The sequence below is a fragment of the Oncorhynchus gorbuscha genome, linkage group LG15 (assembly GCF_021184085.1).
Source record: "Oncorhynchus gorbuscha isolate QuinsamMale2020 ecotype Even-year linkage group LG15, OgorEven_v1.0, whole genome shotgun sequence".
Lineage (NCBI taxonomy): Eukaryota > Metazoa > Chordata > Actinopteri > Salmoniformes > Salmonidae > Oncorhynchus > Oncorhynchus gorbuscha.
The window spans coordinates 8958824-8981653 of record NC_060187.1 but is presented as its reverse complement, the minus strand read 5'-3'; the positions used below and the strand labels follow the sequence as shown (position 1 = coordinate 8981653).

The following is a 22830-nucleotide window of genomic DNA, read 5'->3' as shown; positions in this document are numbered from 1 at the left end:
TATATACAATATATTCATATTTTATTTATATATATATTTTAAGAAAAATGGCCCCCTTTTCTCCCCAATTTTGTGGTATTCAATTGGTAGTTAATCTTGTCTCATCGCTGCGACTCCCGTACAGACTCGGGAGAGGTGAAGGTTCAGAGCCGTGCGTCCTCTGAAACACAACCCCACCAAGCCGCACTGCTTCTTGACACAACGCCCACTTAACCCGGAAGCCAGCCACACCAATGTGTCGGAGGAAACGTCATACACCTGGCGACTGTGTCACCTTGCACTGTGCCCGGCCAGCCACAGGATTCGCTAGAGCGCGATGGGACAAGGACATCCCTGCCCGGACAAACCCTCCCCTAACCCGGACGACGTTGGGCCAATTGTGCTCCGCCCAATGGGTCTCCCGGTCGCGGCCGGCTGGGACAGAGCCTGGACTCAAACCAGAATATCTAGTGGCACAGCTAGTGTTGCGATGTAGTGTCTTAGACCACTGGGCCACTTCCAAGGCCCTACAGTTGATTCATACATCTACACGCACTATACAGAATGCTATACAGAATGCTATACAGAATGCTATACAGAATGCTATACAGTATGCTATACAGAATGCTATACAGTATGCTATACAGTATGCTATACAGTATGCTATACAGAATGCTATACAGAATGCTATACAGAACGCTATACAGCAGTTTGACTTAACTCCTAGTTTTACAAACATTTTAAACTACTGAATGCTATTGGTTAATTGTGTTGTACAGTCGACGCTCACCTGGTCAGTTGTAATTATTATGTCTTTGAACACAAACGTGTCCTAGACTATATCTCTTGAGACTAGTAAGACAAAAAAAGACTCCTAATTAGCCTCAGTAGGGAAAGTGTGCTATTAAAATCATCTCCAGTCAGTCTGGTGCCTTGGCATGTGAGAGGTGCGTGACCCAGTCATCTTTGTGATCCGAGGGGAACTGGACAACATCTGGACCACCTCTGTTCTGTTCTGCCCTGGAGGAGAACTCACTCTCTCTACCGGAAACTCCAAGGTTGTGACTGAGATGTTACCCTTCCCCCGCTCTGACTCCGTCCTCCATCCTGATTCGTGACGTTCCCCAGAAAGACAAACGGCCTCCTCTCAGAGGACACACGGTGTTGTTGTCGATGTCCCATCTGTTAGAAAGGATTAAACTATGGCAACATGTCATGTGTCATCTAACCTCACCCCAACCTGGGGTCTGAGTTAAGATCCAGAAAACCGTTGCAAGTCTTTTCTAGATTGGTCATCTGTTGTAAGGACCGCTGGAGTCGGGAGCCTATGAGAGCGATCTCACCTCGAACGACGAGAGGTTGTCTGACAACCTGGGTAGCTCAGTTGGTAACGGCACCCGCAATATATATATATATATTATATAATATAATATAATATAATATATATATATATATGAGAGGGAGATGAACTTGACTGCAGCACAGAACTTTCTCTTTTTATATAGTCAATTTACTGAGTTTGGGACTGAGCTCTCAAGGACATTGAGGAGTCGTGTGTGTGTGACTGAATGGCTAAAATACCCCTTTAACTTGTATGAGTTCAGAGTTGTTGACCACTTTTCATTCTGTTATCAGTCGTTTATCACTCAGTGGGAGGCCAGTCGATTATCTCTTCCGTGGGAGGTCAGTTGATCTGCCTACAGACGGAGCCTTTTAATAACTTCCTGTGTGTCTGTCTGTCGTTGACCAACGGGACAGCTGCAATCCGTCGCCACAGTCAGCTCGTTAAGCTAAAACTGGAGTCATGAGAACCCAACCAACAGGCTGAAGGGACAAACAGATAGTGGCAGGGACCAACAGGCTGAAGGGACAAGCAGATAGTGGCAGGGACCAACAGGCTGAAGGGACAAACAGATAGTGGCAGCGACCAACAGGCTGAAGGGACAAACAGATAGTGGCAGCAAACAACAGAAGGGACAAACAGATAGTGGCAGGGACCAACAGGCTGAAGGGACAAACAGATAGTGGCAGGGACCAACAGGCTGAAGGGACAAACAGATAGTGGCAGGGACCAACAGGCTGAAGGGACAAACAGATAGTGGCAGGGACCAACAGGCTGAAGGGACAAACAGATAGTGGCAGGGACCAACAGGCTGAAGGGACAAACAGATAGTGGCAGGGACCAACAGGCTGAAGGGACAAACAGATAGTGGCAGGGACCAACAGGCTGAAGGGACAAACGGATAGTGGCAGGGACCAACAGGCTGAAGGGACAAACGGATAGTGGCAGGGACCAACAGGCTGAAGGGACAAACGGATAGTGGCAGGGACCAACAGGCTGAAGGGACAAACGGATAGTGGCAGGGACCAACAGGCTGAAGGGACAAACAGATAGTGGCAGGGACCAACAGGCTGAAGGGACAAACAGATAGTGGCAGGGACCAACAGGCTGAAGGGACAAACAGATAGTGGCAGGGACCAACAGGCTGAAGGGACAAACAGATAGTGGCAGGGACCAACAGGCCTTGAAGGGACAAACGGGTGTGTAATTGGAACCGTGGTTGCCCCAGCTCATCTCTCAAGATCAGCCACTTCAATAATCCACCTCTGACACGCAGACAGGACAATCTTAGCTCATCCATTATCCAATCACAGGCCTCCCCTGATAAAAACACTTCCTTTACAGTAAGGTAAAACCTAGAGATTTGTAAGGAGCTTGCGTGTGTGTGTGTGTGCGTGATGTCAATGCACTTTCTGTGAATATACGTGACACCACAGTGCCTGTAGTCAAGGACAGAAACTGTGCTCTTTCTTCTCTACTGCAGTGTTTCTCAATCACTTCCTCTGGGGATTTCAGTCGGCTTCACCTTTGTGTTCCATTCCACCACCTGCTGTTTAACGTGCCGACATATCATCAAGCCATTGATTAGTTGAATCAGGTGTAGAACAACATTGTGCACCAGATGAGGGGGTCCTTAATACCTCTTAAGGATCTAACTGCCTGTAGCTCGGGACCTGATGCAAGCATATACATATTCTTAATACCATTTGAAAGGAAACACTTTGAAGTTTGTGGAAATTTGAAATTAATGTAGAAGAATATAACACATTAGATCTGGTAAAAGATAATACAAAGACAAAAACATGCAGGTTTTTTAGTATTTAAACTTTTTTATTTTTTAGTATCTTTGAAATGCACAGAAATCCTCTGAGGCTCTGTTGCATCTCCTCTGCTGTATTTGTCAGGTTGTGCATGGGGATCAACTGGGGAAACACTACACTACAGATGCAGTAATGCTGAGTGTCCTGCGCCCACATCCTCTACTGTATTTGTCAGGTTGTGCATGGGGGGGGGATCAACTGGGGAAACACTACACTACAGATGCAGTAATGCTGAGTGTCCTGCGCCCACATCCTCTACTGTATTTGTCAGGTTGTTTGGGGGGGATCAACTGGGGAAACACTACACTACAGATGCAGTAATGCTGAGTGTCCTGCGCCCACATCCTCTACTGTATTTGTCAGGTTGTGCATGGGGGGGGGATCAACTGGGGAAACACTACACTACAGATGCAGTAATGCTGAGTGTCCTGCGCCCACATCCTCTGCTGATGAGTTTTTTTGCTCAGACAACACTGAACGCCAATTAGCCTAGAGATAATGCTGACAGCTCCTAGTCTTAGGAGATCAGGCTATTGTGAGTTAGACTTTTTTTTATTTTGGCCACAGAGGGACTGATTGATGTATTGAATAGTAACGTTGAGGGACTGATTGATGTATTGAATAGTAACGTTGAGGGACTGATGTATTGAATAGTAACGTTGAGGGACTGATGTATTGAATAGTAACGTTGAGGGACTGATGTATTGAATAGTAACGTTGAGGGACTGATGTATTGTATTGAATAGTAACGTTGAGGGACTGATTGATTGTATTGAATAGTAACGTTGAGGGACCGATTGATTGTATTGAATAGTAACGTTGAGGGACTGATTGATTGTATTGAATAGTAACGTTGAGGGACTGATTGATTGTATTGAATAGTAACGTTGAGGGACTGATTGATTGTATTGAATAGTAACGTTGAGGGACTGATGTATTGAATAGTAACGTTGAGGGACTGATGTATTGAATAGTAACGTTGAGGGACTGATTGATGTATTGAATAGTAACGTTGAGGGACCGATTGATGTATTGAATAGTAACGTTGAGGGACCGATTGATGTATTGAATAGTAACGTTGAGGGACTGATGTATTGAATAGTAACGTTGAGGGACTGATGTATTGAATAGTAACGTTGAGGGACCGATTGATGTATTGAATAGTAACGTTGAGGGACCGATTGATTGTATTGAATAGTAACGTTGAGGGACCGATTGATTGTATTGAATAGTAACGTTGAGGGACCGATTGATTGTATTGAATAGTAACGTTGAGGGACCGATTGATTGTATTGAATAGTAACGTTGAGGGACCGATTGATTGTATTGAATAGTAGCGTTGAGGGACTGATGTATTGAATAGTAACGTTGAGGGACTGATTGATGTATTGAATAGTAACGTTGAGGGACTGATTGATGTATTGAATAGTAACGTTGAGGGACTGATGTATTGAATAGTAACGTTGAGGGACTGATGGATTGAATAGTAACGTTGAGGGACTGATTGATTGTATTGAATAGTAACGTTGAGGGACTGATTGATTGTATTGAATAGTAACGTTGAGGGACTGATTGATGCATTGAATAGTAACGTTGAGGGACTGATTGATTGTATTGAATAGTAACGTTGAGGGACTGATGTATTGAATAGTAACGTTGAGGGACTGATGTATTGAATAGTAACGTTGAGGGACTGATGTATTGAATAGTAACGTTGAGGGACTGATGTATTGAATAGTAACGTTGAGGGACTGATGTATTGAATAGTAACGTTGAGGGACTGATGTATTGAATAGTAACGTTGAGGGACCAATTGATTGTATTGAATAGTAACGTTGAGGGACCAATTGATTGTATTGAATAGTAACGTTGAGGGACCATTGATTGTATTGAATAGTAACGTTGAGGGACCGATTGATTGTATTGAATAGTAACGTTGAGGGACCGATTGATTGTATTGAATAGTAACGTTGAGGGACTGATGTATTGAATAGTAACGTTGAGGGACTGATGTATTGAATAGTAACGTTGAGGGACTGATTGATGTATTGAATAGTAACGTTGAGGGACTGATTGATGTATTGAATAGTAACGTTGAGGGACTGATTGATGTATTGAATAGTAACGTTGAGGGACTGATGTATTGAATAGTAACGTTGAGGGACTGATGTATTGAATAGTAACGTTGAGGGACTGATGTATTGAATAGTAACGTTGAGGGACTGATGTATTGAATAGTAACGTTGAGGGACTGATGTATTGAATAGTAACGTTGAGGGACTGATGTATTGAATAGTAACGTTGAGGGACTGATGTATTGAATAGTAACGTTGAGGGACCGATTGATTGAGTTATTAGAATAGGGTAGAGACTGAATAGGTTTTCCGTGGTTTAGTCTGGGGAATCGTGTTAGTTAATGCCTCGGCACCAGACTCAGAGGGTTGGAAGGGCCTGGAACGTCAGTCACGTCCGTCACCCAGGTTCTTAGAACCAGTCAATTACACGAGGATGCTGACAAATGGGGAAGAGAGAGAGAGAGAGAGCTAGCTTTGAATGGAAACTCACGCTTTTCTTAAGCCAACTGGTATCTGCAGTGTTCTGTATCCTACTCTGTGTTAAATAATGCAACAGAAGTGCCCTGCGTCCTCTGGCCCTTTTTGTTGATTACTTTGGTATTCCTGTGCTCCAACAGAGCAAAAGTTTTACCCTTAAGCTTAGCCTCTTAAGCTCTAAGAAATAAGAAGCTTACCTTTACCCTGTAATTGTCTTTGGAAAGACCTATTTTTAGAGAGTCAAGAGAATTGGTAAGAGCTTGGTAGCGTGTTTTTTTTTGACAGGTACTCGTGGTAACAGCAGGATGCATTGCGGAAGCTGGCCAGCCGTCCATCCAGCCCGAGATATATATATATAATCCAGGGGAATTTTCATGATTGAATATATTAATCTGAGCCTGGGAGAGAGGGGAGGGGTGGAATAGGGTCAGTGGTGTACTGTGGGCAGAGTTACTGTGAGTGGGTCTAAGGGAATAATCAACAACACCTTTTTATTACATCGCCATGGAGGACCAGAGGAGTGACAGAGGACGCAATGTAAAGTATACCTTCTGTTTGACGCTGGTGCGTTGTTGGGTGATGGCGGTTGAGGAGATATTTTACGGGGCTGTGGGCTGTTACTCTTATACCCAGGGCTGTTACTCTTATACCCAGGGCTGTGGGCTGTTACTCTTATACCCAGGGCTGTTACTCTTATACCCAGGGCTGTGGGCTGTTACTCTTATACCCAGTGAAATGCTGAATACAACAGGTGTAGTAGACCTTAGAGTGAAATGCTGAATACAACAGGTGTAGTAGACCTTACAGGGAAATGCTGAATACACAGGTGTAGTAGACCTTACAGTGAAATGCTGAATACAACAGGTGTAGTAGACCTTACAGTGAAATGCTGAATACAACAGGTGTAGTAGACCTTACAGTGAAATGCTGAATACAACAGGTGTAGTAGACCTTACTGTGAAATGCTGAATACAACAGGTGTAGTCGACCTTACAGTGAAATGCTTACTAATAACCATCATAAACTGTTTAAATAGGCCTACATTCCTTTTAGCATTTTATTAACTTTATTTAAATGTAGATCAACTTTACCTAATAGCGGGAGTGTGATTGTAAGCATTTGTTTTGCTAACTTAGTCTGTGTATTGAACTTTCTACATCTCCACTTTCCAACTGTGCTTTGATGCTGGAGCGGCTAACCGCTAGCTGCGTGGGGGTGTAGAGTGATGCTAGAGCGGCTAACCGCTAGCTGCGTGGGGGTGTAGAGTGATGCTAGAGCGGCTAACCGCTAGCTGGGCGGGGGTGTAGAGTGATGCTGGAGCGGCTAACCGCTAGCTGGGCGGGGGTGTAGAGTGATGCTGGAGCGGCTAACCGCTAGCTGGGCGGGGGTATAGAGTGATGCTGGAGAGGCTAACCGTTAGCTGCATGGGGGTGTAGAGTGATGCTGGAGCGGCTAACCGCTAGCTGCGTGGGGGTGTAGAGTGATGCTGGAGCGGCTAACCGCTAGCTGGGCGGGGGTGTAGAGTGATGCTGGAGCGGCTAACCGCTAGCTGGGCGGGGTGTAGAGTGATGCTGGAGCGGCTAACCGCTAGCTGAGTGGGGGTGTGCAGTGATGCTGGAGCGGCTAACCGCTAGCTGCGTGGGGGTGTAGAGTGATGCTGGAGCGGCTAACCGCTAGCTGAGTGGGGGTGTGGAGTGATGCTGGAGCGGCTAACCGCTAGCTGCGTGGGGGTGTAGAGTGATGCTGGAGCGGCTAAGCGCTAGCTCCGTGGGGTGTAGAGTGATGCTGGAGCGGCTAACCGCTAGCTGAGTGGGGGTGTGGAGTGATGCTGGAGCGGCTAACCGCTAGCTGAGTGGGGGTGTAGAGTGATGCTGGAGCGGCTAACCGCTAGCTCCGTGGGGGTGTGGAGTGATGCTGGTGCGGCTAACCGCTAGCTGACTGGGAGTGTGGAGTGCTGCTGGTGCGGCTAACCGCTAGCTGGGCGGGGGTGTAGAGTGATGCTGGAGCGGCTAACCGCTAGCTCCGTGGGGGTGTGGAGTGATGCTGGTGCGGCTAACCGCTAGCTGAGTGGGGGTGTAGAGTGATGCTGGAGCGGCTAACCGCTAGCTCCGTGGGGGTGTGGAGTGATGCTGGTGCGGCTAACCGCTAGCTGACTGGGAGTGTGGAGTGCTGCTGGTGCGGCTAACCGCTAGCTGGGCGGGGGAGTGATGCTGGTGCGGCTAACCGCTAGCTGGGCGGGGGAGTGATGCTGGAGCGGCTAACCGCTAGCTGAGTGGGGGTGTGGAGTGATGCTACTTTATTTCATACCATCATTTACGCATGCCATGTGATCAATGAGCATGTGTCTGGTTTCTCTGTCCTGTTAATGTTGACGGGAGCACACACAGAAGTAACTAGCCTGCTTCTCAGGCGTTTTTTTATTCCACCTCAACACAGGAAGTCAATGAAGTCCGTTTTGGTTTTTATACATCCATTCAAATTATAATAGTTCCTCACCGTATTTGAAAAACGTTCCTAAAACTCTCCCCCTTCGATAATCAGTGTCGCTGATAAATAGCCTATGGACAATGTTGCGTGTATTTGTTTCTATTGTAATGATTGTCAATTCCATCTTCATACTATAGCTACCCCTTTTTTACACTTCCTTGTCAATTCATTCCCTTCTTCTAGAAAGCCGTAGGCTTAGTTTAAAAAAAAAATTTTTTAAGGAAAGTTTCTGACATACGATCGTAACTTTGATTTACGGTGGTGTGCGTGTTTTGGTTGGCTGATTCTCTCTATATTCCTATATGTCCATTCAGAACGTTTCCTAAAGTAGCCTGTCTGGACTCCAGAAGTATATATCCATGTTAACAGGTGTACAAACATAATTGTGACCTTCGCTTTTCGTTTTGTCGTTGATCGTGTACATTGGCAATTACCGTAACCTCAAATTCCAAGACTGTCACTGCCCTACTTTTACCAGGGACAACCAATGGTCTTAGCACATCTACTGAGTTACATTTACATTTACATTTAAGTCATTTAGCAGACGCTCTTATCCAGAGCGACTTACAAATTGGTGCATTCACCTTATGACATCCAGTGGAACAGTCACTTTACAATAGTGCATCTAAATCTTAAAGGGGGGGGTGAGAGGGATTACTTATCCTATCCTAGGTATTCCTTAAAGAGGTGGGGTTTCAGGTGTCTCCGGAAGGTGGTGATTGACTCCGCTGTCCTGGCGTCGTGAGGGAGTTTGTTCCACCATTGGGGGGCCAGAGCAGCGAACAGTTTTGACTGGGCTGAGCGGGAGCTGTACTTCCTCAGTGGTAGGGAGGCGAGCAGGCCAGAGGTGGATGAACGCAGTGCCCTTGTTTGGGTGTAGGGCCTGATCAGAGCCTGGAGGTACAGAGGTGCCGTTCCCCTCACAGCTCCGAGTTCCCTAAAGGGTAAACCAATGGTCTTAGCACATCTACTGAGTTCCCTAAAGGGTAAACCAATGATGTTAGCACATCTACTGAGTTCCCTAAAGGGTAAACCAATGATGTTAGCACATCTACTGAGTTCCCTAAAGGGTAAACCAATGATGTTAGCACATCTACTGAGTTCCCTAAAGGGTAAACCAATGATGTTAGCACATCTACTGAGTTCCCTAAAGGGACAACCAATGGTTTTAGCACATCTACTGAGTTCCCTAAAGGGACAACCAATGGTTTTAGCACATCTACTGAGTTCCCTAAAGGGACAACCAATGATGTTAGCACATCTACTGAGTTCCCTAAAGGGACAACCAATGGTTTTAGCACATCTACTGAGTTCCCTAAAGGGACAACCAATGGTTTTAGCACATCTACTGAGTTCCCTAAAGGGTAAACCAATGGTTTTAGCACATCTACAGAGTTCCCTAAAGGGTAAACCAATGGTTTTAGCACATCTACTGAGTTCCCTAAAGGGTAAACCAATGGTTTTAGCACATCTACTGAGTTCCCTAAAGGGTAAACCAATGGTTTTAACACATCTACTGAGTTCCCTAAAGGGTAAACCAATGGTTTTAGCACATCTACTGAGTTCCCTAAAGGGTAAACCAATGGTTTTAGCACATCTACTGAGTTCCCTAAAGGGTAAACCAATGGTTTTAGCACATCTGCTGAGTTCCCTAAAGGGTAAACCAATGATGTTAGCACATCCACTGAGTACCCTATATTACATTTACGTAATTTAGCAGACGCTCTTATCCAGAGCGACTTACAGTAGCGAATGCAGACATTTTCGTACTGGTCCCCCGTGAGATTCACATATTAAATGTTGTTAAAGGCCTGATGTTGTTTTGTGTCAAATTGTTGATAAAATAATTTTTTGTTATGCTGTTCAGCCAAAATAGTACATTTGTGAAATAGATTTATTGTGAATGATCGAGTCGATTTAAGGCAGCCCCCCTCACCTCTCTGATTGAGGGTTAAATGAGGAAGACACATTTCAGTTTAATGCATTCAGTTGTACAACTGATTAGGTATCCCCCTGTCCTTATATATGTGGTGCAAATATGCCTTGAGACTTTGTTGGTTACTCAACTAAACTGTCTCTTCTACTATTTGAATGGTTTTGAACACAGTCTTTTAATACAGATCTGTCCCTTCTGATCCAGACAAATGTTGATAAGCTTTCTACCCTTCATTAGCTGTATGAAGCCCTGACCTGGCAAGGCTGGCGGAAACTCCTTGTGACGCAGCACAGTGTCGGGGGAGTAACGTGCAGTGTGTGGCGCTTGTGACGTGCAGTGTGTGGCGCTTGTGTCATGTGACGTGCAGTGTGTGGCGCTTGTGTCATGTGACGTGCAGTGTGTGGCGCTTGTGTCATGTGACGTGCAGTGTGTGGCGCTTGTGTCATGTGACGTGCAGTGTGTGGCGCTTGTGTCATGTGTGGGGCGCTTGTGTCATGTGACGTGCAGTGTGTGGCGCTTGTGTCATGTGACGTGCAGTGTGGGGCGCTTATGTCATGTGACGTGCAGTGTGTGGCGCTGGTGTCATGTGACGTGCAGTGTGTGGCGCTGGTGTCATGTGACGTGCAGTGTGTGGCGCTTGTGTCATGTGACGTGCAGTGTGGGGCGCTTGTGTCATGTGACGTGCAGTGTGGCGCTTGTCATGTGACGTGACACTTTCATTACTGTCTCTCTCGCTGTACTGTGTGTGTACACTATGTCATTACTGTCTCTCTCGCTGTACTGTGTGCGCGTGTGTCTAGCTCGGTGTCACTCAAATGGCGAGGGACTGAAGCTCATTGGCTGAAAATCGGATTGCTAGGCGGCTGGCCCACGTGGGGGGGGGTAAATGTAGGGAAAATAGAAGCTTCACAGCTTCCAGAAAATAGTTGCTTTCAAATGTGGGATTTGTTGGCTAATTGAGGTATGACAGTAATCCTGCTCATAGATTACGCATGGTATTGTTTGAAGTACACATTGACACGTCTGTAACATTTCTAAAGTGAAAGACATTTGATTCTCCTATATGTTATAGTGGTATTATTGAATTATTATACAGTAATGAGGAAATCCAAATGAAAAACGGTCTCGATCAAAATAATAGGGTGGGTGGTCCTTCTGTAGCTCAGTTGGTAGAGCATGGCGCTTGTAACGCCAGGGTAGTGGGTTCGATCCCCGGGACCACCCATACGTAGAATGTATGCACACATGACTGTAAGTCGCTTTGGATAAAAGCGTCTGCTAAATGGCATATATTATATTATATTATAATAGAGAATATATGGATAGTTTCATTCCATTTTCAGCCAGTCAGTATTTCACCATGGTCCATGTGGATAATGATCTACTATTGTTTTCTATGGTACTTGCTACGCACACTATAGTGTTGTCGGCCGGCGGCTTGTCCATTCTCATTAAATATGATAAGTCCTATTGAAACAGCGTATCTTCTCTCTGTAGTCTGTGTCCCGACTCTCTTGTTTCATAGATACAGTTTAACTGGGACAACTGGACAGGAGTGATATCACTCACTCACTCACTCACTCACTCACTCACTCACTCACTCACTCACTCACTCACTCACTCACCACTCACACTCACTCACTCACTCACTCACTCACTCACTCACTCACCCACTCACTCACTCTCATTCAATTCAAGGGGCTTTATTGGCATGGGAAACGTGTTAACATTGCCAAAGCAAGTGAGGTAGATAATATATAAAGTGAAATAAACAATACAAATTAACAGTAAACATTACACACACAGAAGTTTCAAAACAATAAAGACATTACAAATGTCATATATATATATATATATATACAGTGTTTTAACAATGTGCAAATGGTTAAAGGACACAAGATAAAATAAATAACCATAAATATGGGTTGTATTTACAATGGTGTTTGTTCTTCACTGGTTGCCCTTTTCTCGTGGCAACAGGTCACACATCTTGCTGCTGTGATGGTACACTGTGGAATTTCACCCAGTAGATATGGGAGTTTTTCAAAATTGGATTTGTTTTCGAATTCTTTGTGGATCTGTGTAATCTGAGGGAAATATGTCTCTCTAATATGGTCATACATTGGGCAGGAGGTTAGGAAGTGCAGCTCAGTTTCCACCTCATTTTGTGGGCAGTGAGCACATAGCCTGTCTTCTCTTGAGAGCCATGTCTGCCTACGGCGGCCTTTCTCAATAGCAAGGCTATGCTCACTGAGTCTGTACATAGTCAAAGCTTTCCTTAATTGTGGGTCAGTCACAGTGGTCAGGTATTCTGCCGCTGTGTACTCTCTGTTTAGGGACAAATAGCATTCTAGTTTGCTCTGTTTTTTTGTCAATTCTTTCCAATGTGTCAAGTAATTATCTTTTAGTTTTCTCATGATTTGGTTGGGTCACTCTCTCACTCTTTCTCTCACTCTTTCTCCTCTCTCTCTCTCACATGCTTCTCTTTCTCTTCTCTCTCTCACATGCTTCTCTTTCTCTTCTCTCTCTCACATGCTTCTCTCTCTCTCATGCTTCCCTCTCTCTCTCTCTCTCATGCTTCTCTCTCTCTCTCTTTTTATCTCTTTTTCTTTCTGTCTCTCTCTCTCTGTCTCTCTGTCTTCAATGAGTCATTGGCCTCCCACTCTCCTCCACCTCTCTACCTACCTAGAGTACAACCTCACTGTGAGTAGTATTAGTCACTCTGTCAATGAGACGGAGTACATGCTGTGTGTGCTGGGTAACAGTAGGCCACATGCAGGCCGAGGGTGAGAGGTGAGCTGAGTTGAAGGCTGGTTTAATGACTACCCTGTGTGCCCTCTGTGTGTCTGTCTGTCTGTCTGTCTGTCTGTCTGTGTGTCTGTCTGTCTGTCTGTCTGTCTGTCTGTCTGTCTGTCTGTCTGTCTGTCTGTCTGTCTGTCTGTCTGTCTGTCTGTCTGTCTGTCTGTCTGTCTGTCTGTCTGTCTGTCTGTCTGTCTGTCTGTCTGTCTGTCTGTCTGTCTGTCTGTCTGTCTGTCTGTCTGTCTGTCTGTCTGTCTGTCTGTCTGTCTGTCTGTCTGTCTGTCTGTCTGTCTGTCTGTCTGTCTGTCTGTCTGTCTGTCTGTCTGTCTGTCTGTCTGTCTGTCTGTCTGTCTGTCTGTCTGTCTGTCTGTCTGTCTGTCTGTCTGTCTGTCTGTCTGTCTGTCTGTCTGTCTGTCTGTCTGTCTGTCTGTCTGTCTGTCTGTCTGTCTGTCTGTCTGTCTGTCTGTCTGTCTGTCTGTCTGTCTGTCTGTCTGTCTGTCTGTCTGTCTGTCTGTCTGTCTGTCTGTCTGTCTGTCTGTCTGTCTGTCTGTCTGTCTGTCTGTCTGTCTGTCTGTCTGTCTGTCTGTCTGTCTGTCTGTCTGTCTGTCTGTCTGTCTGTCTGTCTGTCTGTCTGTCTGTCTGTCTGTCTGTCTGTCTGTCTGTCTGTCTGTCTGTCTGTCTGTCTGTCTGTCTGTCTGTCTGTCTGTCTGTCTGTCTGTCTGTCTGTCTGTCTGTCTGTCTGTCTGTCTGTCTGTCTGTCTGTCTGTCTGTCTGTCTGTCTGTCTGTCTGTCTGTCTGTCTGTCTGTCTGTCTGTCTGTCTGTCTGTCTGTCTGTCTGTCTGTCTGTCTGTCTGTCTGTCTGTCTGTCTGTCTGTCTGTCGAGGAGAAGTCCGGACAGGGATAGAGCGCCCCACCAGCCTAACCCAGCCCAGGCTAAAAACAGCCCTGTCTGGCTTGCCTTAGTCTGCCTCTCCACTGCTCTCAACCTCCACTGGCACCTTGCTACGCCATGGCTCCCTGCTAGGCCGCGGGCCGTGGCTCCCTGCTGGGCCGCGGGCCGTGGCTCCCTGCTGGGCCGCCCAGGCCGTGGCCCCTGCTGGGCCGCGGGCCGTGGCTCAACCTGCTGGGCCGCGGGCCGTGGCTCCCTGCTGGGCCGCGGGCCGTGGCTCCCTGCTGGGCCGCGGGCCGTGGCTCCCTGCTGGGCCGCGGGCCGTGGCTCCCTGCTGGGCCGCGGGCCGTGGCTCCCTGCTGGGCCGCGGGCCGTGGCTCCCTGCTGGGCCGCGGGCCGTGGCTCCCTGTTGGGCCGCGGCTCCCTGCTGGGCCGCGGGTTGTGGCTCCCTGTTGGGCCGCGGCTCCCTGCTGGGCCGCGGGTTGTGGCTCCCTGTTGGGCCGCGGCTCCCTGCTGGGCCGCGGGTTGTGGCTCCCTGTTGGGCCGCGGCTCCCTGCTGGGCCGCGGGCCGTGGCTCCCTGCTGGGCCGCGGGTTGTGGCTCCCTGTTGGGCCGCGGCTCCCTGCTGGGCCGCGGGTTGTGGCTCCCTGTTGGGTCGTGGCTCCCTGCTGGGCCGCGGGCCGCGGCTGCCTGCTGGGCCGCGGGTCACCATACTGGAGAGGAATGCCCACCACCGTTCTGTCTCTGTGCACTTTGTGTGTTGCTGTTGCTTTCAGATTGTTGGTGTGAGTGTGTCGGATCTGCCAGGGAGTTATGCAGGGCTATATTTGCTCCCTGGTGGCTGCAGGCTGGCTGTCAGCAACTCTGCCAGACACACACAGGCTACATAACACACAGTGTCAAAAGCCCAATATAACACAACCACACACACTCAGGAAAGTACAGAAGACACATTCAGGGTAACCTGGCCAAGCACAGCACAGCCACACAAACACACTCACTCCTCTTATCAATCAGAGCCGTCTGTCAGCAGTGAGATATACAGCAGCTCTAGTCTTTTCCCTCCCACCTAACAGATGATATGGCTGTAGGTCTGTCTCTGGCTGTCTGTCTCTGGCTGTCTGTCTCTGGCTGTCTGTCTCTGGCTGTCTGTCTCTCTGGCTGTCTGTCTCTCTGGCTGTCTGTCTCTCTGGCTGTCTGTCTCTGGCTGTCTGTCTCTGGCTGTCTGTCTCTGGCTGTCTGTCTCTCTGGCTGGCTGTCTGTCTCTGGCTGTCTGTCTCTCTGGCTGTCTGTATCTCTCTGGCTGTCTGTCTGTCTGTCTGTCTCTGGCTGTCTGTCTGTCTCTGGCTGTCTGTATGTCTCTGGCTGTCTGTATGTCTCTGGCTGTCTGTATGTCTCTGGCTGTCTGTATGTCTGTCTCCAAAGAGAGACATATTGGATAGACCGCATGGGCAGATCTCAATGAGGAATTTTCCTTGTTTTTGTAGAAGACTAAACATATGTAGGCTGAAAACACCCTCCTAGCATTTAGGCTATGACATCATAATGGATCTTTGTGTGTTTGTTATATATATATCAATTGATCAGAAATAGAGCGTAGACATTGTTAATGTTGTAAATGACTATTGTAGCTGGAAACGGCTGATTTTAAAGGAATATCTACATAGGCGTACAGAGCCCCATTATCAACAACCAACACTCCTGTGTTCCAATGGCACGTTGTGTTAGCTAATCCAAGTTTATAATTTTAAAAGGCTAATTGCTCAATAGTAAAACCTTTTGCAATTATGTTAGCATGGCAGAAAACTGTTGTGCTGATAAAAAAAAGAAAGAAAAAAAAAGCAATAAAACTGGCCATCTTTAGACTAGTTGAGTATCTGGAGCATCAACATTTGTGTGCTCGATTACAGGCTCAAAATAAAGAACTTTCTTCTGAAACTCGTCAGTATATTCTTGTCCTGAGAAATGAAGGCTATTCCATGACTGAAATAGTACAGAGAGATCCTTGATGAAAACCTGCTCAGGACCTCAGACTGGGGTGAAGGTTCATCTTCCAACAGGTTAAGGACCCTAAGTACACAGCCAAGACAATGCTGGAGTGGCTTCGGGATAAGTCTCTTAAAGTCCTTGAGTTGCCCAGCCAGAGCCCTGACTTGAACCCGATTGACCATCCCTGGAGAGACCTGAAAATAGCTGTGCAGCAACACTCCCCATTTGCTGCCAATTGTGCTTCAACAAAGTTCCCTGTAAAGGGTCTGAATACTTATTTAAATGTAATATTTCAGTGTCTTTTCTTTTTGTTTGTTTTATAATCAAATATTATCATTGATTTTCATCTTTCCCCCACAGTGCCTGTTGGGCTCTCTTGATTGGGCCAATACTGACTTTGAGAATCTATAATTATGCTCATCTGTATGTAGCTTGTGTTGTTGTCATCACATTGATTCTCATTGCCCCCTATGCACGCTGAAGGGCTCATTCCCGAAACTTTCGTGTGGGAACAAAAATATGCAATATGTACATTTTCGGGGTGATCTGACCAAATTCTATTAGACATGTGTGTTATAGATCTGTCATTCTCATTGATAGCAAGTCTTAAGAAGAGGTATCAGTTCTATGTCCACTATTTCTATTTAAAAAAAAACATTTTATTTAACCATTATTCAACTAGGCAAGTCAGTTAAGAACAAATTCTTATTTACAAGGATGGCCTACCACGGCCAAACCCGGACGATGCTGGGCCAATTGTGTGCCTTCCTATAGGACTCCCAATCACGGCCGGATGTAATGCTGCCTGGATTCGAACCAGGTACTGCACTGGGATGCAGTGTTTTAGACCACTGCGACACTCGGGAGCCCATGCTTCCTAGATGATGCAAAATACTATATTTTTGGTTATGGAAAATATATTTCACAGGGATTTAGGCGGTACAATGATTCTCTACACTATACTTGCTTGTTTTGTCACATAAACTGAAAGACAAACTATTAGAATTTTATCAACCAGGAAATGTCGGCGAGATTTCCCCATAGTGCATCTTTGTTTATTCACCACAGTGCTGTCCTATTTATGTTCTTTGTCTCCAGCCAGTATTAACACCAGACATATTCCAGTCTGACCTCTGTTCCAGACAGGGAACCATGGAAACATAAGTGTTCTTGTGATGTTCTTGTGTAATGGAGGGGCTGATGAGTATCCTTCCCCGAGACCTGAAGACTTGTGTTGGCTCCCTTAGGTTATGGCTAGACTTTAGTTTAGAGGACTAAGACAGTATTGTGGTTCAAACCTCAGTGCACAGACACTGGAAAGGCTCTTCTGGACCTGTGGGAACCCCCAACCCTTCAAGACCCTTTCTAAACCACAGTATTCACACACACACACACACACACACACACACACACACACACACACACACACACACACACACACACACACACACACACACACACACACACACACACACACACACACACACACACACACACACACACACACACACACACACACACACACACACACACACACACACACACACACACACACACACAGAGTGATATTTTAGGAGCTCTCCATATCCTCTGCTGTATTCGCTGGCTTCCGGAGGCTATAATTATATGCTCGTTTCAGAGAACGTTGATGCTGTGGTCATTCATTGAATTCAGTCTCTTCCCTCAGCCAAAACAAAACATATATTTACCATCTCTGAAATTAGTCGAGTTGTCACTGAAATAACTGCATAGACAGTGTTTTCCCTAGGATTTCTTTCAGCGGTGGTGGCGAAGGTAGTGTGGGAGTGGGGAAGGTGGAGTGGTCTCCGACAGAAAATGTTAGAGGTCCTCCTCTTGGCCACAGAGACAAAGTCTTGTTTTAAAGCTGATTTCCTGCAATTCTACACAGAGAACCATTTTTGAAGGGTAAAGCTAGTTTCCTTCAATTCTACACATTCTGTCATGGAGCTGTGAGGACATTTGCAGTGACATTTGTTTTGAATTTTAGATTCTACCTTTTTGTGTCTAGTTTTTAATTTGATGGATTGTTAGTTGAAAAATATATCGCTCCATTATCTTTTCTACTTTATATCTGGTTTTAGTCGTTTAAGTTTATACCGAGTCTCAAATGATGTACAGTGGGGCAAAAAAGTATTTAGTCAGCCACCAATTGTGCAAGTTCTCCCACTTAAAAAGATCAGAGAGGCCTGTAATTTTCATCATAGGTACACTTCAACTATGACAGACAAAATGAGAAAAAAAATCTAGAAAATCACATTGTAGGATTTTTAATGAATTTATTTGCAAATTATGGTGGAGAATACGTATTTGGTCAATAACCAAAGTTTATGTCAATACTTTGTTATATACCCTTTGTTGTCAATGACAGAGGTCAAACGTTTTCTGGAAGTCTTCACAAGGTTTTCACACACTGTTGCTGGTATTTTTCCCCATTCCTCCATGCAGATCTCCTCTAGAGCAGTGATGTTTTGGGTCTGTTGCTGGGCAACACTGACTTTCAACTCCCTCCAAGGATTTTCTATGGTGTTGAGATCTGGAGACTGGCTAGGCCACTCCAGGACCTTGAAATTCTTCTTACGAAGCCACTCCATTGCCCGGGCGGTGTGTTTGGGATTATTGTCATGTTGAAAGACCCAGCCACGTTTCATCTTCAATGCCCTTGCTGATGGAAGGAGGTTTTCACTCAAAATCTCAAGATACCCCATTCATTCATTCTTCCTTCGTCCTGGTCCCTTTGCAGAAAAACAGCCCCAAAGCACGATGTTTCCGCCCCCATGCTTCACAGTAGGTATGGTGTTCTTTGGATGCAACTCAGCATTCTTTGTCCTCCAAACACGACGAGTTGAGTTTTTACCAAAAAGTTATATTTTGGTTTCATCTGACCATATGACATTCTCCCAATCTTCTTCTGGATCATCCAAATGCTCTCTAGCAAACTTCAGACAGGCCTGGACATGTACTGGCTTAAGCAGGGGGACACGTCTGGCACTGCAGGATTTGAGTCCCTGGCGGCGTAGTGTGTTACTAATGGTAGGCTCTGTTACTTTGGTCCCAGCGCTCTGCAGGTCATTCACTAGGTCCCCCCGTATGGTTCTGGGATTTTTGCTCAACGTTCTTGTGATCATTTTGACCGCATGCGGTGAGATCTTGCGTGGAGCCCCAGATCAAGGGAGATTATCAGTGGTCTTGTATGTCTTCCATTTCCTAATAATTGCTCCCACAGTTGATTTCTTCAAACCAAACTGCTTACCTATTGTAGATTCAGTCATCCCAGCCTGGTGCAGGTCTACAATTGTGTTTCTGGTGTCCTTTGGCAGCTCTTTGGTCTTGGCCATAGTGGAGTTTGGAGTGTGACTGTTTGAGGTTGTGGACAGGTGTCTTTTATACTGATAACAAGTTCAAACAGGTGCCATTAATACAGGTAACGAGTGGAGGACAGAGGAGCCTCTTAAAGAAGAAGTTACAGGTCTGTGAGAGCCAGAAACCTTGCTTGTTTGTAGGTGACCAAATACTTATTTTCCACCATAATTTGCAAATAAATTCATTAAAAATCCTACAATGTGATTTTCTGGATTTTTTTCCCTTCTCATTTTGTCTGTCATACTTGAAGTGTATCTATGATGAAAATTACAGGCCTCATCTTTTTAAGTGGGAGAACTTGCACAATTGGTGGCTGACTAAATACTTTTTTGTCCCACTGTATGTGCACATTTATTTAGCAATGGTCAGCGTGTGATCACTTGTTGCGGGGTGTAGCAGGATTTCTTATGCTTCCAGATTAGCGTTCTGCTCATTGAAAGCGGCATCTCTAGCCTTTAGCTCAGTGCGGATGTTGCCTGTAATCCATGGCTTCTGGTTGAGTTATGTACTGTACGTACTGTCACTGTGGGGATGACGTCATCGACGACAATGTCATCAATACACTTAGTAACCCCCTAAGGTCGATGTCCGCACCTCTGACGAAATCTAATTTAGCATGATAAGAATAGCCCCATTTTTAAAAAGCCGTCAGTTTAAACTAGAGATCTGTTATTTTTTTGCATTGGATGCATCTCGATCCACCTCCTCCGCCTTTGTGGCACTTCCACGTCTGTGGTGACGGAGCCAGAGTGGTTGTTTGTCAGACCATGAGACACCCTGAAAATATCAGTAAGGCTAAATGTAAATGTTAATACAAATCTTTTTTTTTCTTCCCAAAAATGACTGTCTTATTAATAAAACAATTCTATATAGCTTAGTAGAACCCCTCCCCATTGGCTTAGACAAGACTTTTACTCTAATGGGTTAATGAAGCCGGTGACTGATGTGGTAAACTCTTCAATACCATCAGATTTAATTCCGGAACGTAATTATGGTTAGTTTTAGCGTAGTTCTGTAGCTTAGCATCCTCTTTATCGGACCACTTCCTTATTGAGCGTGTCACCGGTACTTCCTGTTTGAGTTGTTGCTTGTAAACTAAGAATCCGGATGATAGAGAGTGTTGTCAAATTTGCCAAATGGAGGGCTAGGGAGAGCTTTGTATGCATCTCTGTCTGTGGAGGAATGATGATCCTAGTTGCTGGTAGAAATGAGGTAAAACAGATTTAAGTTTTCCTGAATTAAACTCACCGGCCACTAGGAGCGCTGCATCTGGACGAGGATTTTCTTGTTTGCTTGTGGCTTTATACAGCTCGTTTGAGTGCAGTATTTGTGCCCGTCGGTTTGCGGTGGTAAAGAAGCCGCTACGAAAAATATAGCTAAAAAGTCGCATGGTAAATAGTATGGTCTACAGCTTACCGTTAGATATTCAAACTCGAAGAGCAGAACCTTGAGCGCGCACCATAGCCTGTTTCCCAAAGCCAAATCCAAATCCACATTTTAGATTGAGTTCATTTGGGTTTCATTGCAGAAATTAATTTTTGTTTGTTTGTGTTGTGGGTCTTTTAGCCAACATTATTTAGTGCTCTCACCGCTACCACTCCTACCATTATTTAACTCTCACCGCTACCACTCCTACCATTATTTAACTCTCACCGCTACCACTCCTACCATTATTTAACTCTCACCGCTACCACTCCTACCATTATTTAACTCTCACCGCTACCACTCCTACCATTATTTAACTCTCACCGCTACCACTCCTACCATTATTTTGGAAATAAAACAACTTTTTCTGCATCTTATCCTATGCCTCTTGCCTGCCTGCCTGCCTCTTGCCTGCCTGCCTCCTGCCTACCTCCTGCCTACCTCCTGCCTGCCTGCCTCCTGCCTGCCTCCTGCCTGCCCTTAAGACCCTACCACATGTTTTCCTTTTCACAGGCTATTGGCGTTTAAGTATGTACCTCTAACTCTTAGGTGACTGTCTGTCAGAACACAAGCATTTCGCTACACCCGCAATAACATCTGCTAAATATGTGTATGTGACCAATGACATTTGATTTGAGGCAGACAATTCTGTCATAGGATACTCACTACTGCCCTCTACTGTCGCTATTAGGTATCACTACTGCCCTCTACTGTCGCTATTAGGTATCACTACTGCCCTCTACTGTCGCTATTAGGTATCACTACTGCCCTCTACTGTCGCTATTAGGTATCACTACTGCCCTCTACTGTCGCTATTAGGTATCACTACTGCCCTCTACTGTCGCTATTAGGTATCACTACTGCCCTCTACTGTAGCAATGGGGTATCATTACTGCCCTCTACTGTAGCGATGTGGTATCACTACTACCCTCTACTGTAGCGATGGGGTACATTTACATTTACATTATCACTACTGCCCTCTACTGTTGCTAGTAGGTATCACTACTGCCCTCTACTGTAGCAATGGGGTATCACTACTGCCCTCTACTGTAGCAATGGGGTATCACTACTGCCCTCTACTGTAGCAATGGGGTATCACTACTGCCCTCTACTGTAGCGATGTGGTATCACTACTGCCCTCTGCTGTAGCGATGTGGTATCACTACTGTCTACTGCGATGAGGTAAAGAATATGAAATATTATAGGCTTTATAATGGGCACCTGACCTCTGTTTCAAAGGTAGACTAGGTCAGCAATGGAGACTCAGAATTTGTTCCTGAAGAATACCTCTTTTTGTGCAGTAGGTTTTGTCATGTCTCCTTTTAGGACTTTGAAGTGGCTCAGCTCCCCTGATGCCCATTAGGAGCTCTGTCTCTCGTGTGTGTGTGTGTGTGGGTAGATACTGTAATATCACTGTTCGTCCACGGGATGGTGCTCTGAGGCAGGGTTTTGGCTAACAGATGTTCCTCTCTGTTCTCCTCTGACTGTGTTCTCTGGGTAGAAGTTGCCCCAAATGCACAGATCTAGGATCAGCTTACCCTACTACATAACTAGTACTGTAGAATATGTCAGGAAGGAAGGGGATGCATATGGGGCATCCCATTGTGACTCGGCCCCTTTAATACGGTCAGAGGCAGAAAATCCCAGTGGAGAGAGAGGGGAGCTGGCAGGGCAGAGACAACAAGAGTGGTTTGTCGCTCCAGTGCCTTGCCGTTCACCTTCGCACCGCTGGGAAAGACTACAGTCAATCATAGGACCTACTGAAGACATCAATCTTCAGTAAAGACTTAAAGGTTGAGACAGAGTCTGCGTCTCTCAATATGGGTAGGCAGACCAGTCCATAAACATTTTGCTCTATAGGAGAAAGCCCTGCCTCCTGCTTTTTGCTTAGAAATTATTGGGACAATAAGGAGGCCTGTGTCTTGTGACCATAGTGTAGGTAGGTACGGCAGGACCAAATCAGAGAGATAGGTAGGAGCAAGACCATGTAATGCTTTGTAGGTTAGCAGTAAAACCTTGAAATCAGCCCTAGTCCTAAAAGGAAGCCAGTGTAGAGAGCCTAACACTGGAGTAATATGGTTCTAGTCAGGATTCTAGCAGCTGTGTTTAGCACTAACTGAAGTTTATTTAGTGCTTTATCCGGGTAGCCGGAGAGTAGATCATTGCAGTAGCCTTACATAGAAGTGACAAAAGCATGGATTAGCTGTTCTGCATCGTTTTTGGACAAAAGGT

General features: G+C 45.8%; 1 protein-coding gene across 9 annotated transcripts in view; it reads left to right on the top strand.

Moving 5' to 3' along the window:
* The window catches only part of LOC123996580 (disks large homolog 1-like), a 320554-nt gene that overhangs the window by 40354 nt on the left and 257370 nt on the right, over window positions 1-22830 (top strand). The window contains exon 1 of one of the 9 annotated variants that reach the window (XM_046300048.1): window positions 6006-6230. The exons of the other annotated variants lie outside the window; for them this stretch is intronic. Coding sequence (XP_046156004.1) covers window positions 6198-6230 — 33 coding nt within the window. The 5' untranslated portion in view covers window positions 6006-6197. Of the gene's footprint in view, window positions 1-6005; window positions 6231-22830 lie in introns of those variants that run through there. 9 annotated transcript variants of the gene reach the window in all.